Source organism: Larus michahellis, chromosome 1 (assembly GCF_964199755.1).
Source record: "Larus michahellis chromosome 1, bLarMic1.1, whole genome shotgun sequence".
In the NCBI taxonomy this organism is placed as follows: domain Eukaryota; kingdom Metazoa; phylum Chordata; class Aves; order Charadriiformes; family Laridae; genus Larus; species Larus michahellis.
Genome location: NC_133896.1, coordinates 59,268,218 through 59,280,893, shown reverse-complemented (window position 1 = coordinate 59,280,893; position 12,676 = coordinate 59,268,218). Strand labels below are relative to the sequence as shown.

The 12,676-nt window shown below is 45.2% G+C and overlaps 1 protein-coding gene across 5 annotated transcripts in view; it reads right to left on the bottom strand.

Moving 5' to 3' along the window:
• Positions 1-12,676, bottom strand: part of SYN3 (synapsin III) — a 202,713-nt gene that overhangs the window by 35,579 nt on the left and 154,458 nt on the right. For all 5 annotated transcript variants that reach the window (XR_012586209.1, XR_012586210.1, XR_012586212.1 and 2 more), the window contains one exon: positions 648-710. Coding sequence is in view for 2 of the 5 variants with exons in the window: in XM_074580510.1 (XP_074436611.1) it covers positions 648-710 (63 nt within the window). In the remaining 3 variants the exon portion in view is untranslated. The remainder of the gene's footprint in view (positions 1-647; positions 711-12,676) is intronic.

Sequence of the window (12,676 nt, the reverse complement as noted above, 5' to 3'; positions counted from 1 at the left end):
GTGCTGGCAATGCCTCACTGAAAGGGGAGCCCGGTCACCCCAAGAAACAGGGGCTGCTAATTCACTTGGGGAACAAAGACCCCAGAGAGCCTGGGAAAAACAAACAGGTCCTTCTGGGGAGTGAACTGTTTTTCAGGATTCCTTGGCAGGCAACCAGCCACTCTGCTTTGTAAGGTCTTGTTCTTCCTTGCAAGGAGGAAAAAAATAACTGAAGGGCTCCCGTTTTATTGAATAAGGTCATCATAATGCACTCAAAAAGACCAGTGCCACTGGTCCTCATTGTGAGAGCTACGGGGTGTAGCTGCACATTACAGGTGCTTGAATAAACAACATTACCACTTTCGGGAGAGGAGAAAATATATAAAAGACGAGCCTAATGACTTCAGCACAGCCAGCTTTTCCCCCACTCTTCACAACCCCCCTTCCTGCATCCCAGACAGCCTCCAACCCAATACCGCTGCCTGTCTCCGAGTGCGTGACAGTCGAAAAAGGCCTTTTCTCCCACAGGAACAGCCAGTGCAACCCAGATAGGCTGTGGGGAGGTTTAACCCCTTCTCTGGCTGTCCACACGCCATGCACAATCACAGGAATTCTGTGACACAAATATATCTGTTTCCTGAGCTGTACATATTTTTTCTTTTACTTACCTTCCCCATTCCAGCATGAGCGTGTCCTAGCTTGACCACTACAGGGAAATTCGGAGTTGTGTGCTGAAAGACATAAGAAGGAGCTCCTCATTAGTTTTTTATTTCCAGCCATTGTATTTGAAATAGTTTACTTTTATTTAGTAGCTTTTATCCCCTTCCTGGATGCTGATAGAAGGATAAAAAAGTCAATTAAAGATTGTCCAGGTGGTGGTACAATAAGCAAATAGCTCTTCACTGGGACCCATATGATCAGAAATGGAGGCCAGGCAGAATTCCTCTGATTTGACACACTTTTGCTGCCTGATAGCAGTAACCTGTAAAACCTTCTTATTTTTTCCTGTTGCTTTTCCCACCCTGTACGTATGGATGTGTGTATGCTCATACACATGTAAAAAAAGCTGCACCTGCAGGCTTGAGTAAGTGAACACTTTCAGATGCTGAAAACATCTGAATTGTGAGAAAGACAAGGGTTGTTTGTTTTTCTCCACGTAGACTGCTTTGGCATTTAAAGTGAGCATGAGCAGTTCTTCAGCAGCTCCCATTCCCCTCCCGTCAGCAGTGACGGGGGCAAGGAGAGAGGGAACAGGGGCCAAAGCTTGTCCAACTCACAAAGTCCATCTATTCATAAAGCCTCTTCCTCTCTTCTCTAACCTCAGGGGCGGGTATAGAGAATAAAAGAAAACAAAGAAGGGCTGGAATCAGCAATAAAAATAGAAAAAAATTATATCATGTCTTCTCCCTGGCTTGCATGGTGTTTACATTGGGCAGGGTCCTGCCATCCAGGCCATGCAGGTGCATCTTAGTGAACACATGGGATTTTACTTGGAGAACTGCAACTATCCTCTCTGCCTTCTATTCCCCAGTTTCATGCTCATGCAGGGATTCACGTGGAGTGATTGGCTGAGAGCTGGGTGGCTGGACTGGCAGGAAGTGCATGCCCCAGGAGTAACGAGGATATGTACACCACACCTCCCCTGCTACCGGTTGTTCCATTTCTACACCTCTGCTTGACATCCCTGTGGTCGTCATCTTGTCCCGTGTGCCTGCTTCTTGTGGTCTAAATGCTATCCCTTTAGTATATAACCTGTTATTTTTTATTGCATATTTCATTTTCTTTAACGGGAATTCTTTTAAAAGACCCTTTTGTCTTTACCTAAATGCCTGAAGCGATGAGCTCTATTCATGAAGCAGTTAACCTGGAGATCTGGCAATGGGAAGGAGTTGAATTTTGACAGATGAATGGCTCTCCTATTTATTTAAGTTTGAGAATAGATAAACAAATTGTTCTTGTGCTAATTACCAATTGTCTGTATGGACAGGCAGGCGCTACGCCCTAAAGATAGAATGGTGCTGCAGTCTCCATCTGCGGCAGCTTGCTATAAATAACAAAATTAGTAATGAACGCTGATATGTTTTGCTATTCGGCTGCTTATGTAAAGAAGTGTCACAGGAGAGGGGAACAGTGAGTGCACTGTGTTCTCAAACAACTTGTGTCTCTTGCGAGGACCTTCTTCAGACAGAAAGCTGAGGGGTCCTCTTCGGGCCACAGAAGGGCACACAGATGCGATAAATCAGTCCTGGCACAGGCAGGGACCAGCACCCACTGTTTCAGAAGAAGAGGCAAGAGGCTGTGATAGGTGGCCATCCTGAAGCCCCACTGTAAAGCATATGGCAGGGCACATGAGTTTGTGCTCTATTTCCTCTTCACCTCTCTAATTCATTGTAAGAGCCTGAAACTTAATTTGCTGCTGGCATAAATGAATCAAATGGAGGACTGCACCTGAGGCTTACTGGAGACAGGGCTACGGATGGACCCTGCCAGGCCCTAAATGCTGGAAGATGAAAGGTAACCTAGTAGTTAGGACACCCACCTGCCCAGGCTCTGGGAGACCTGGCTCTCTTCCCAGCGCTGTCATCCATGCCCCACGCACACCATCTGAGCGAAAGCGCCTGCAAGCCCCGGCCTCTGTTCCCTGTTTGTGAGCAGAGACGGCAGCTGCTCCCACCGCACGGGAAGAGCAAGCTGCATGCTGCCAGCCGGCCTGATACCCTGGCAAGGAGGCCAAAGAAGTGTGCGGGACAGATAACGTTATATCACCAGCTCAAAGCGGCCAGAGGCAGGAAGCCGTGCCTCTGCTGCCCTGTTTGTGTATCCTACCTGTGGGTTGTGCTGAGGGAGCCTGGCTCGAGCATGGGGCCCGGGAGTGGGAAGCATCTGTTTTCCTGTGTACATGCAAAGAAAGTTTGGGATCCAATAAACAGCCCAAGTTTACTGCTGGCCTGGAAGACACCACCGGCAATGACAGCGCTCTGCTCAAACCTCTCCCTTTCTCTTTGCTTCTTGGAAACATGAGCTCAGCTTTCTCGGTAAGGCTTGGCCTCATCCCACGTAGGGGTGACCAGCTGGTGCCAGAGCACCCTGGAGTCACAAGCCACTTGGGCTGGCCATAGTGCCTGGGCATGGGGGCAAAACACAGATCCAGACTCTGAATGTGCAGTTTGCCAGCAGTCTGCTTCTGCCACTGAAACTCCACCAAATCTGCACCTACGTGAACCTGCCTTATGAAGGAACCAATGAGAGAGAGCAGCATGTACACTTAGCTGCATTTTATAATGGGTTTATCTAGTGACAGCGGACTGCTGTAACTGTGCTGAAGTTCAGTGGAATCAAAAGCTCTCAATAGTCCACAGGACTGAAGCAACCAAAGTCCACAACCACCCAATAATGGAGATAGGAAGCCCTTGCTGAAGTGGTGGAAGCTGGCTGAAGTCCATCACAGTCAAGGGAGATATTGCCGCCTTCCACCCCCTTATGGGGACTCGAGTCCCATTTCTGTTGCTAATAAGGTGGCCAGCCAGCATACTTGGCAAGTGCCCAGATGGATAGGGAAGCCGAAAGAAGGGAGAATGTACTATACACGCCACTATGAGGCAATTCACACACATATGTGGTGAGAAGCTCTGGGAGTGACCACAGCCACCACAAGGGCAGACCCCTGAGATGAGTATTTACACATACTTCGTCATAGATTTCCTGGGAAAGAACATACTTACAATCAAAGGACAGCACCAGAGTTTAATGAGAAAAGCATGTTTTTACTGAAATCATGCAAAGAAATATGTCTGTGTCTTCTATGTGTTTATGTGTTGTAAGGGCTCCTTTTTCTTGGAAAAATGGAGACGAACACTTTGATGCTTTTAAAATGTGCACGAACTGTTGACAGGGCTGGTATAGATGATGTCTGCGGGTTTTGGGATGGGACTGTAGCACCGCCGCTAGCTCAGCGATCAGATGCAGGGTGTTAGTTTATATGCAGAATTCAACCCTTTGAAATAAAATCCTATAAATGTATGCCCAGATGTTGTCACACAAAAGCCATGAGGTAGCAAGGTTTGCATACGTGTCTAGCACTTAGTGTATGAAGATGCTTGTTTAGAGTATAGCAGGAGTTTGGATCCTGAATTAGGAAGTCCGCAAAGCCACCTTTAGTAGGAGAGAAGGGAGACTCATGAAGTTATTTCCAATTTACAACACTGGTGGCCCAAAGTATATAATTTTAGCCCCTCATTTTAAGGGCCCTCCTCTGTGTGTAGTGTCACTGTAAAGATCACTTTGCAGTTAATCAGTATTTTGGCGCTGATGTGTAAAAGTGAGTGCCGGTATGCATACATTAGCCTCTATTTGAAAACACACGGCTGTAAACTATGACACTTTCCCCTTCACCCTCTGCCCCTCCTGTCCAGCAAATAATGAGGTTTTCAATACTTCTTGTAAATATATGAATGTTTTCTGTGTTTACTGCTGATGGAGTAGTAGAACAGAGTTGGATATAAATTGATCTGAAGGGAGGAATCTTAGATGAAACCTGATCTATCCCATAAATACTTTCCACTCCCTTGTTTCACTGAGGCCCTCAGGAAAGATGCTGATCTTAGGTCTGTGACTTTGCGTACTGCCTGTAGTCCATAAACAATGCAGAATGTCTCTTTTGATTTCCTTCTGCCGTGTTTAGTTTTGTGCATTAGTTCATATTATCCATCTCACATGATGCACTTCCAATTTCCAGTATTATTCTTTCTTCTGCAAAGCCTTTCCAGTCGATGCTAAAATGAATAGTCCAGGGTGCAATGACATCATGGATAATATTAGGAAGGGTCTGGGGAGACGGGATATGAAGACATTAAAACTTTGGTCTCTTCGCACCAGTATTGTATTACCATAGTGTCTAGTGTTTTCAATCAGGCCAGAAGCCCCCAAAGCACGACGTACTGTAATTTTTGCTTCGCCCTTCTCCCAAAAGTAATACTGTGAATTTGTCAAGCTTTTCTACTCTAAACCTGACCTTTCTGTTTATTTAGCTGCCTTTACTTGTATGATGACAAGGTTTGTTCTGGGTGGGTACCTAATGGGTTATGGGAATGTTGTTCATGCACTTGAGAGCTAAATGTTGAAAGTAATGTGTGTGGCACTTCCCTGGTGTAATTAAGTTGGAGGAGCAGTGAATATATATGATTTCCTGTAAAAGCGAGCAAGCTGATTCAAACCTACAGGAAAGGAATGATGTCATGACACGATGTCATTGTGTTTATGCAACTATCTTACTGAAAATCTGAGCTGAAGATCAGCGCTGGTTGCATGCCATCCTTGCCAGGCATGGCAAAGTCAGGGCTGTATAGTGAAACACGGAGGAGAAGCAGTAGTGCTCCTTATTGTTCACTTACTTGCTTACGAGTCAATGTAATCACCAACCGCATGCAGAAAGGCTCACTCAGTGGATTAATACTGTGGCCCCATGGAGATTTGTGGTGGCCAAGGACAATGACAGACAAGTCCTTCCTCTCTGCTGTTTACCAGATCAGAAATAGTGTCACAAGCAACGATGGGAGAACATGTTGAACAATAAGAGTTGCCAGCATTAACATCTGTGCTGTATTAAAGACATGTGATATGGATTCCTTTAAAACACACACGTGTGTATTCATTACTGTATTATAACTATAGCACAACAAAGAAAAAATTATTAGCTGGGGCAAGAGGGCCTATGCTTCCAAGCCAGCTGAAGCAAATTGTTAGGAGGAGTGGGTACCCTCAAGGGTCTCCGAAGAAAGGAGGAGATGGGGGTTATGAAGAGAAAAGTGACAGGAGGAGTTCAATAACAGCTGGATGAAGACAGCATTGCCCAAGGTAGGAGCTGGAGCAGTATGGTGACTGACAGATGGGATGGCACCTGCAATACAACAGCGCTCCTTCTAGCAAAAGAGGAGACAGCATATCATTTTAGGATGGGTTTAAGTTTTACAGAGCTTTACTGAGCTGGGGTGATGAAATCAGTGATGTGGGTGAGGCGTATGATTTAATCCATGGTAGTTTTAGTAGTCTGTAACAGAGACTTATAAAATCCAATGGGCATAAACTAACACACTTGATGCAAAGCACTGTCAGGGCAGAGACCAAAGTTTTAGCAAGCAAGGAAGTTTTGGAGGTGGCATAAGGAAGGGGTAAGAATAAGGCTGCTGATTACAAGGTTTTGGGGAGGAAAAAAATTCAATAATTTGAAGGGGACCTCACTGCTGCAGGCCTGGATGTCTGTGAGAACAATGGGAGGACCAGGAATGAGTGCAAAGCAAAGGGCTGGTTTTAAGATGCTTCAGATGGATGGTCTTTTCATTTCATTTAGCACTGGAGCTGACACCTCCAGCTTCAGATAGGAATGAATATCGTAAGTAACTAGTTGGAGATACAGCATAAACTAATTTGTGCTACTAACTGAAGTCAGCAATGCCTTAGGGCATGAACATCCTTCAGGGTGGTAAAAAAATTATCCTTTGATTCTATCACTGCTTTTATAAAGTGCAACACACACACACAAGAAAAATTAAGCCCCACAGCAACATGACTTAGTCCCCACATCCTCGAGTAAACAAACCACAAACCAATGTTTCAGGGCTCCTCACACTTGCTGCGGTTAGAACTTTTCACGAAGGCAAGTGGAAAGGGTTAAGCGTGAAACGGAACTTTTTATCATTAATTCCACCTCTAATGTTTCTTAACTTCTCCTTTATTTGAGACAGGATGCTTTTGGTTCCCAGTGGTCCCCCTCAGCATTTGGAAGATAAGAGTGTGAGCATTTGATATTATTCTCATTCCCTTGGAGCTTCAATGGGAGAATCATATGAACATATCCAGACAAGCAGATGCTCAACAAAAAAATAATGTAGTGTGTGTGTGTATGCACGTCTGCATGCTTGTATTCACACACATATCTAGCAGTCCTGGTCAATAAATCCCCATTACCACATCTTAAAATACAGACAACTTTTTAAAGATTGTTATGAGTACATAGAAAAGTTAAATTTCTTAATGCGTGGTGTTTGCTTAGCCGGTATTTTGCCGTGTTGCTTTTAGGGAAGCCTCTTGTCTTTGCACGCTGGGAGAATGGACACATTCCTCTAACTCCTGATGTTGAAAAACTATTTAAATTTTTTTTGCAGGATGCAGTGGAAAAGAAGAAGAAACCCTTGAGTTTCCTCTCCCCGCTGACCTGAATTGGGTACCTTTTGCTGTGTTTTCCTCTAATAAGAAAATTCTCTTCCCCATGTAAACACATTGCAGAGGGAGAGATGGTGAACACCAGTTATTGACAGGGTGGTGAGCTCCCTAGGAATTTTCTTTTGATGGGTTACCTTTGGATAAACTGTAGTACCGAAGTTGCGGTAGAAGATAAAGGAAGGAGACGGAGGGGGAAAAAATGCTCTATGAAGTTCTGCTGGCATCTTCAAAGCCATTTTTCTAAGGTTCACAAGACACTGGCCAACAAAGCTCTCTCTTTACTCTCTTTACTATACTTTTGGGCAAACTATGAATTATCACTGATTTCCAAATGAGCAGCATGGGGTTTCTTTGGAGAGAACAAAACTTCCCTGAATTTCACAGTGGAAAACAACCTTCAGCCATGGGCACCGCAGGAGTAATTAGGTCTCACTGAAGCCAATCATTCCCCTGTTAGCGCTGGTCTCTAACCTCACCAGGCCATCGGCCACAGGTGCTTTTCTGTCTCCAAAGGGTAAAGTGAATACGGTGGTCACCCCAGCTCTTACACAAAGTGAAGCCACGTGCCCTGACAGGGCAAAGCCTGAGAGAATCACACACGACTCCAAGGGCTTGGTTGTGATTTCACAACCTTCTGTAGCACATTTGAGAGTGATGCATTTATGCCAGCATGAAATGAGAAGTGGGCCCGGGGCTTATTAGTACATTCAGTGAGAAATACTCTGCCTGACACAGAAATGGCTCTGATGTTTTATTATAAGTTTCATGCTGTTGTAACTCTGCCAATGACCCTGTGAGGCCTTGGCTGACACTGCCATGTCAGATGCTGGCAAGAAGAGGGCCACAAGCAATGAGCCATGGATGCTGCCTGGTACAGGGAACAGGATACTATGGTCCACTGGAACATCTGGAATAGCCTCTGGGCTCCTGAAAGCTGCTGGGCAATGGATCACCGCCTCCTTCCATCTTGCCATTCTTCAGCACTCAGAGCTATAGAAATCACAGCACAGAGAACCAGGCAGTCACAGTTGGAATTAAAAAAAAATAAATCCCTGTTTTACTTTTATACTTTTAAAAAAGTACAGCTAGTAATCATGATTAATGCTCGAGAGCGTAAGGGGCTTTGGACATAAAGAAGGAGCATGGAAAGTGTCACTCTGCCACTGGCATCTCAAGCTACATCTATACTACTAACTAAAGCAATGACATAGCAAGGACAATGGTCCTGAGTTGCCCGTACTGTTAAATTGTTAGACTGATCTCTGGCATGTTCTGGCTCAAGCCAAATAGCATTCCCCCAAATAATTCCCAAGCACAACACGGAAACCAGCACAAGTCTGCAGCCATACCCCATAGGACACTTCAGAGGCTAAGAGAGTTCGACAGCATGGCTGGGGCTGGACCATGCTAGAGTTGCCAGAGAATGGACCTGGCACGGTATGGTTTGCTACTGTTAATGTAGCCCCAGTCTGTTTCACAAGGTTGAGCAGGAGAGTAGTTTTTATCTCGCATTATGCCCTATCTTTGTATGCTGTCACATCAGTGTTTTGTTTCGGTTGTACAGACAAATGGTCTATCACATGCGGCCATATGTCATACCATTCCCATATGATAATTTCCACTGACTACATTTTTTCAGGCCAAATTCATAGTGGGTGCATTTTTCACCTAAAGCTACAGATATTTACACCACGTTTCTTTTGTCCACTGACCTGGAAAGTCAGGTATTACCTCACATGAGAAATGTTTATGCTACGGGCCTGGTTTGTCCTATTTTACAGCCAGATCTTAGTTTAAGCATTTTAAGCCCTTAGGCTCATGCAGGAATTCAAATACTTCACTAATGTGGCCTGGCAGTGAGATACACATCCCCTACTTTTTGTGGTCACTCCAGCTCTCAGGGACATAAATGTGGGGAGTGTTTTGAAAGCCCTATGCCATGGACATACCTCCTCCATGGGCTGCACATGGAGCTGAAGAGTGGCAGCAGCTCTTCTGAACCCTGAAGTTGTTGTGGCATCTTTCGTAGGCACCTACAGCAGGTGGGGGCCACGTATGAGCCTTGTTCTTCCTATCGCCTTGTTCTTGTGCTTCACAGTCTCAAGTTACTTTCTCTAGATAAAAATCTCGTATGTTTATCCAGACTAATTTTTGCCTCATGTCAGAGACACCGAGGACATGAAGGGCAGCCATTGTATCCTATGATTGAATTAGTTTTGTGTCTCTTGAGCTTTCTTAGGAACTTGCAAATTACATGTTTTTCGTAGGAGCCAAAAACCGTAGGAAGGGCTCTATTTCACCATCTCTCTAAATTCAGCCATTGCTTGGGGAAGAAAATAAGATTCCAAACTGCAAACTTCATATTTTCAAAGCTGAAAGTCTCATGTTCCAGTGATTCTGTGAATGAGTACTAATTAACTTTTTCTTTTCTTTTTTTTTTTTTTAAATCCAAAAGGGAAATTAAAAGCTTCCAAAAGTGTAAAAGAGAAGTTTTTCTGACATGCATTTTATTTCTTCATGTTTCATTCATGAGGCTTTTTGAGATTTTGACTTCGGGTTAGGGGAAAAATATCTGAAATCTTGAAACCTCTCAAGAGCCCAGAAAACCTTTTCCTACCTGGGCTTTAAGGGCATGAGCCAACAATGGCACCACAAGGGTATTTGTCTCCCCCTTGTGGTTAATTCCATGAGATAAGATACAATCCTGCACCACCTGTTTGCTAAAGCAGAGCTTTCAATGAAGTGGAAAAAACGTATTCGGTGTGTGTCCTGTGTGACTAGTCTATATGCAAACTTTGGCTGTGACCTCAGGGCTGAGGGACAACTGACTTTGCCATTAGGAGTCAAAAAACGGTAGATGAGTGGAGCAGGCTCCGCACAGGACATAGGCAGAGTTATTTTCAGCTGGGCCTGGCTTCTGTTTACATCCTTCCCAGCTGTAACGAGAAAGGAGCTACTTGAAGTGAACGCATTCAGAGGAAGACAGAAGAAACCACTGTGTGGAGCAGCCTTTTTCATCTCGCCACCACCACCTCAGTCAGAGGCATTTTTCCCCGGCTGAGCACACACATTGATGTACCGCAGGCTGCAGCGGCCAGGAATGGCAAGCAGCAGGAAGCAGAGAAATTCCTTTCGGAGTAACACATAGACTCTCTTCTTTAGCTTGGGCAAGCCTGGAGCGGCAAAGGATGCTGTGGTCTCCGTGAGCCCACTCCTTCTGTTTTGTCTAGAGAGAAAGGGTTCGCCGTTTACTGGAAAAAGAGGTGGAGACCCGAGCTGATTTAATCTGTGAGGCAATATCTCCACTTCTCTGGGATAAATGAGACAAATGTGAGTGAGCTGGTCCACGCCCAGTACAGGAAGGTATTTGTTTCTTTCCCAGGCACATTACTGAGGCTGTCATGCGATCCAGGTAGGATTTTGGAATATGGGCAGAAGCCAGCTTGGAAGTAAATGGGCATGTGCCCGAAGGAAGGGCATTGGGCTCACCGGGGGAGTTCATGCCTGGCACTCTGGCTGGAGGCAGCGCCAGGCACAGGGCATGAGGCAAGAGGAGCAGAGGCACCACTCACCTACACTACCTGTTGTCACCGAACGCACTGTCCTTCCATCACCACACGAGCATTGTGCTCACTCACAGGTGAAGTCTGAAGCTAGTCTAGAAAGACCGGAAACTTGTTCCCTTACTACAGTTCTACCTATTTTCTTCCCATCAAACTTCATGCCATTAAATTATTTTCCAAAACGGGTTGCTGAAGTCTTTTAGGGTGGTCCTGGCTTTATTTCTCATGGAGGTAGCGCCGTCACCTCAGAAATGCAGCAGATGAGCTTCTCGGCTGAGCTTCTGTGCTGCGCAAAGAGTTGCTATCAATATACATGGACCAAACTTCAGGGGAGTGGGAGCTCCTTTTAAACAACAACCACAAAAAATCTTTGCATGGACAAAGAAAAAATGTTTGCTCTCTCAAAGAAGCTAAATCATACCTCAATCTGTTTAGGACTACTCAAAACCTGTAAGATAAAACTTTGTCTCAAGTGGGAGAAGCCAACTGGACTTTTCACTTTTTCTTGGTTTTGTTTCTTAAACTCTGAAATCAAAGAGAGTTTTGTATACGCCTATCCTTGCAGGCTTCTCAACTGACTTTTTTTCACCCATCAGTTTTGGGTGGGACAATGAAGAAAATGTTCGAAACTTCCCGTGCAAAGGTGGCTCAGCTAATCCCATGCGCAGAGAGTAGCAAGTGTCCAGGCTGTGTGCTGTGCACTTTTGGACTTCAGTAGCGAGACTCTGATACTGGACCTTGAGGACAGAGTACTATTTCATATGCATTTTGCAGACAGCCCTAATTAGCTAAATTAGTTTGTCTGCATCATAAATGTAAAGCAGCGCACACTAGATTTGTCTCTAATTGTGGCATTGCTGTGGTGATGGGTTGCAGACTTTTTTTTTTTTTTAACTTTCTCATTAGTGCTTAGCTTTAGGCATTTGTGAGAAACCACAGCCTCCAAAAGCTCCCACTCCTGTCCTCTTAATTTTGACTCACAAGGTTTTAATGGATGAACAGAAAGCAAAGAAAGCCTTTGGTTCTCATACCATTCAGCAAACCTCCGGCTGGCACTGGCATTGTTTGGGAACCCTTGTGGGGATGAAAGCAAACTCTGTACAGATGTGGCCTCTTCTGAGACCGCTCTTTGAGGCCTGTTGATTCTCAGAACAAAAAGCACGTGAGGAGGGTGACTGGCAGGGGATTTCCATGGAGCGCTCTAAGTGAAGTTATTTTAAACTGATCCTGCACCACACAGGGCTAGCGATAGTCCTTGGTGAGAGGGCTTCCCAAAATCACGAACGCTGCTGTGACCCTTTGTACACAGTGAATTTTTCCATAACCTCAGTGGGACCGGAGCTGGCGCATCCGTTCCACACAGTGTGACACTGCACGGAGATCCTCTGGGCTGATAGGCTTATGAAGCACATCATGATGCAGGCTCACTGGTTCGGAGCTGGGAAATGTAGAGCTGGATGAATGTGGCAAAAAAGCCTTATCTAGATGGCTTATGCAGAGATACCTCGGGTATTTCTGTTCCCAGACCTTTCTAGGGTGGCAGAGGTGGGGTTAGCATACGTGGATCTAGTCGCTGTGTATTTTTGGACCTTGGTCTCCACCTGTGAGAAGTTAATGGGGTGAAGCCATTTGGTTGGGTATCTCTGTGCCTGCCAGGAAGACATGCTCACGGACCACTTATGACAAATCCTGTCCTTTCCTCCTAAACCCTCACGTAGGGAGTTTATGAGGCATGATGTGTGAACCCTGGCCCATGAAAGGATTAACCAGCTCTCAGAAACTGGGAGTGGTAAATGGGGTCCCTCCTCAAACAAATCCCACTATGAGTACGACTGCTGATTAAATTGAGGCTTTGGATGGTAAAACTGTAACCGAGGCAGGAAATTTGATTACATCCATCAATCCAGCTGTCTGAC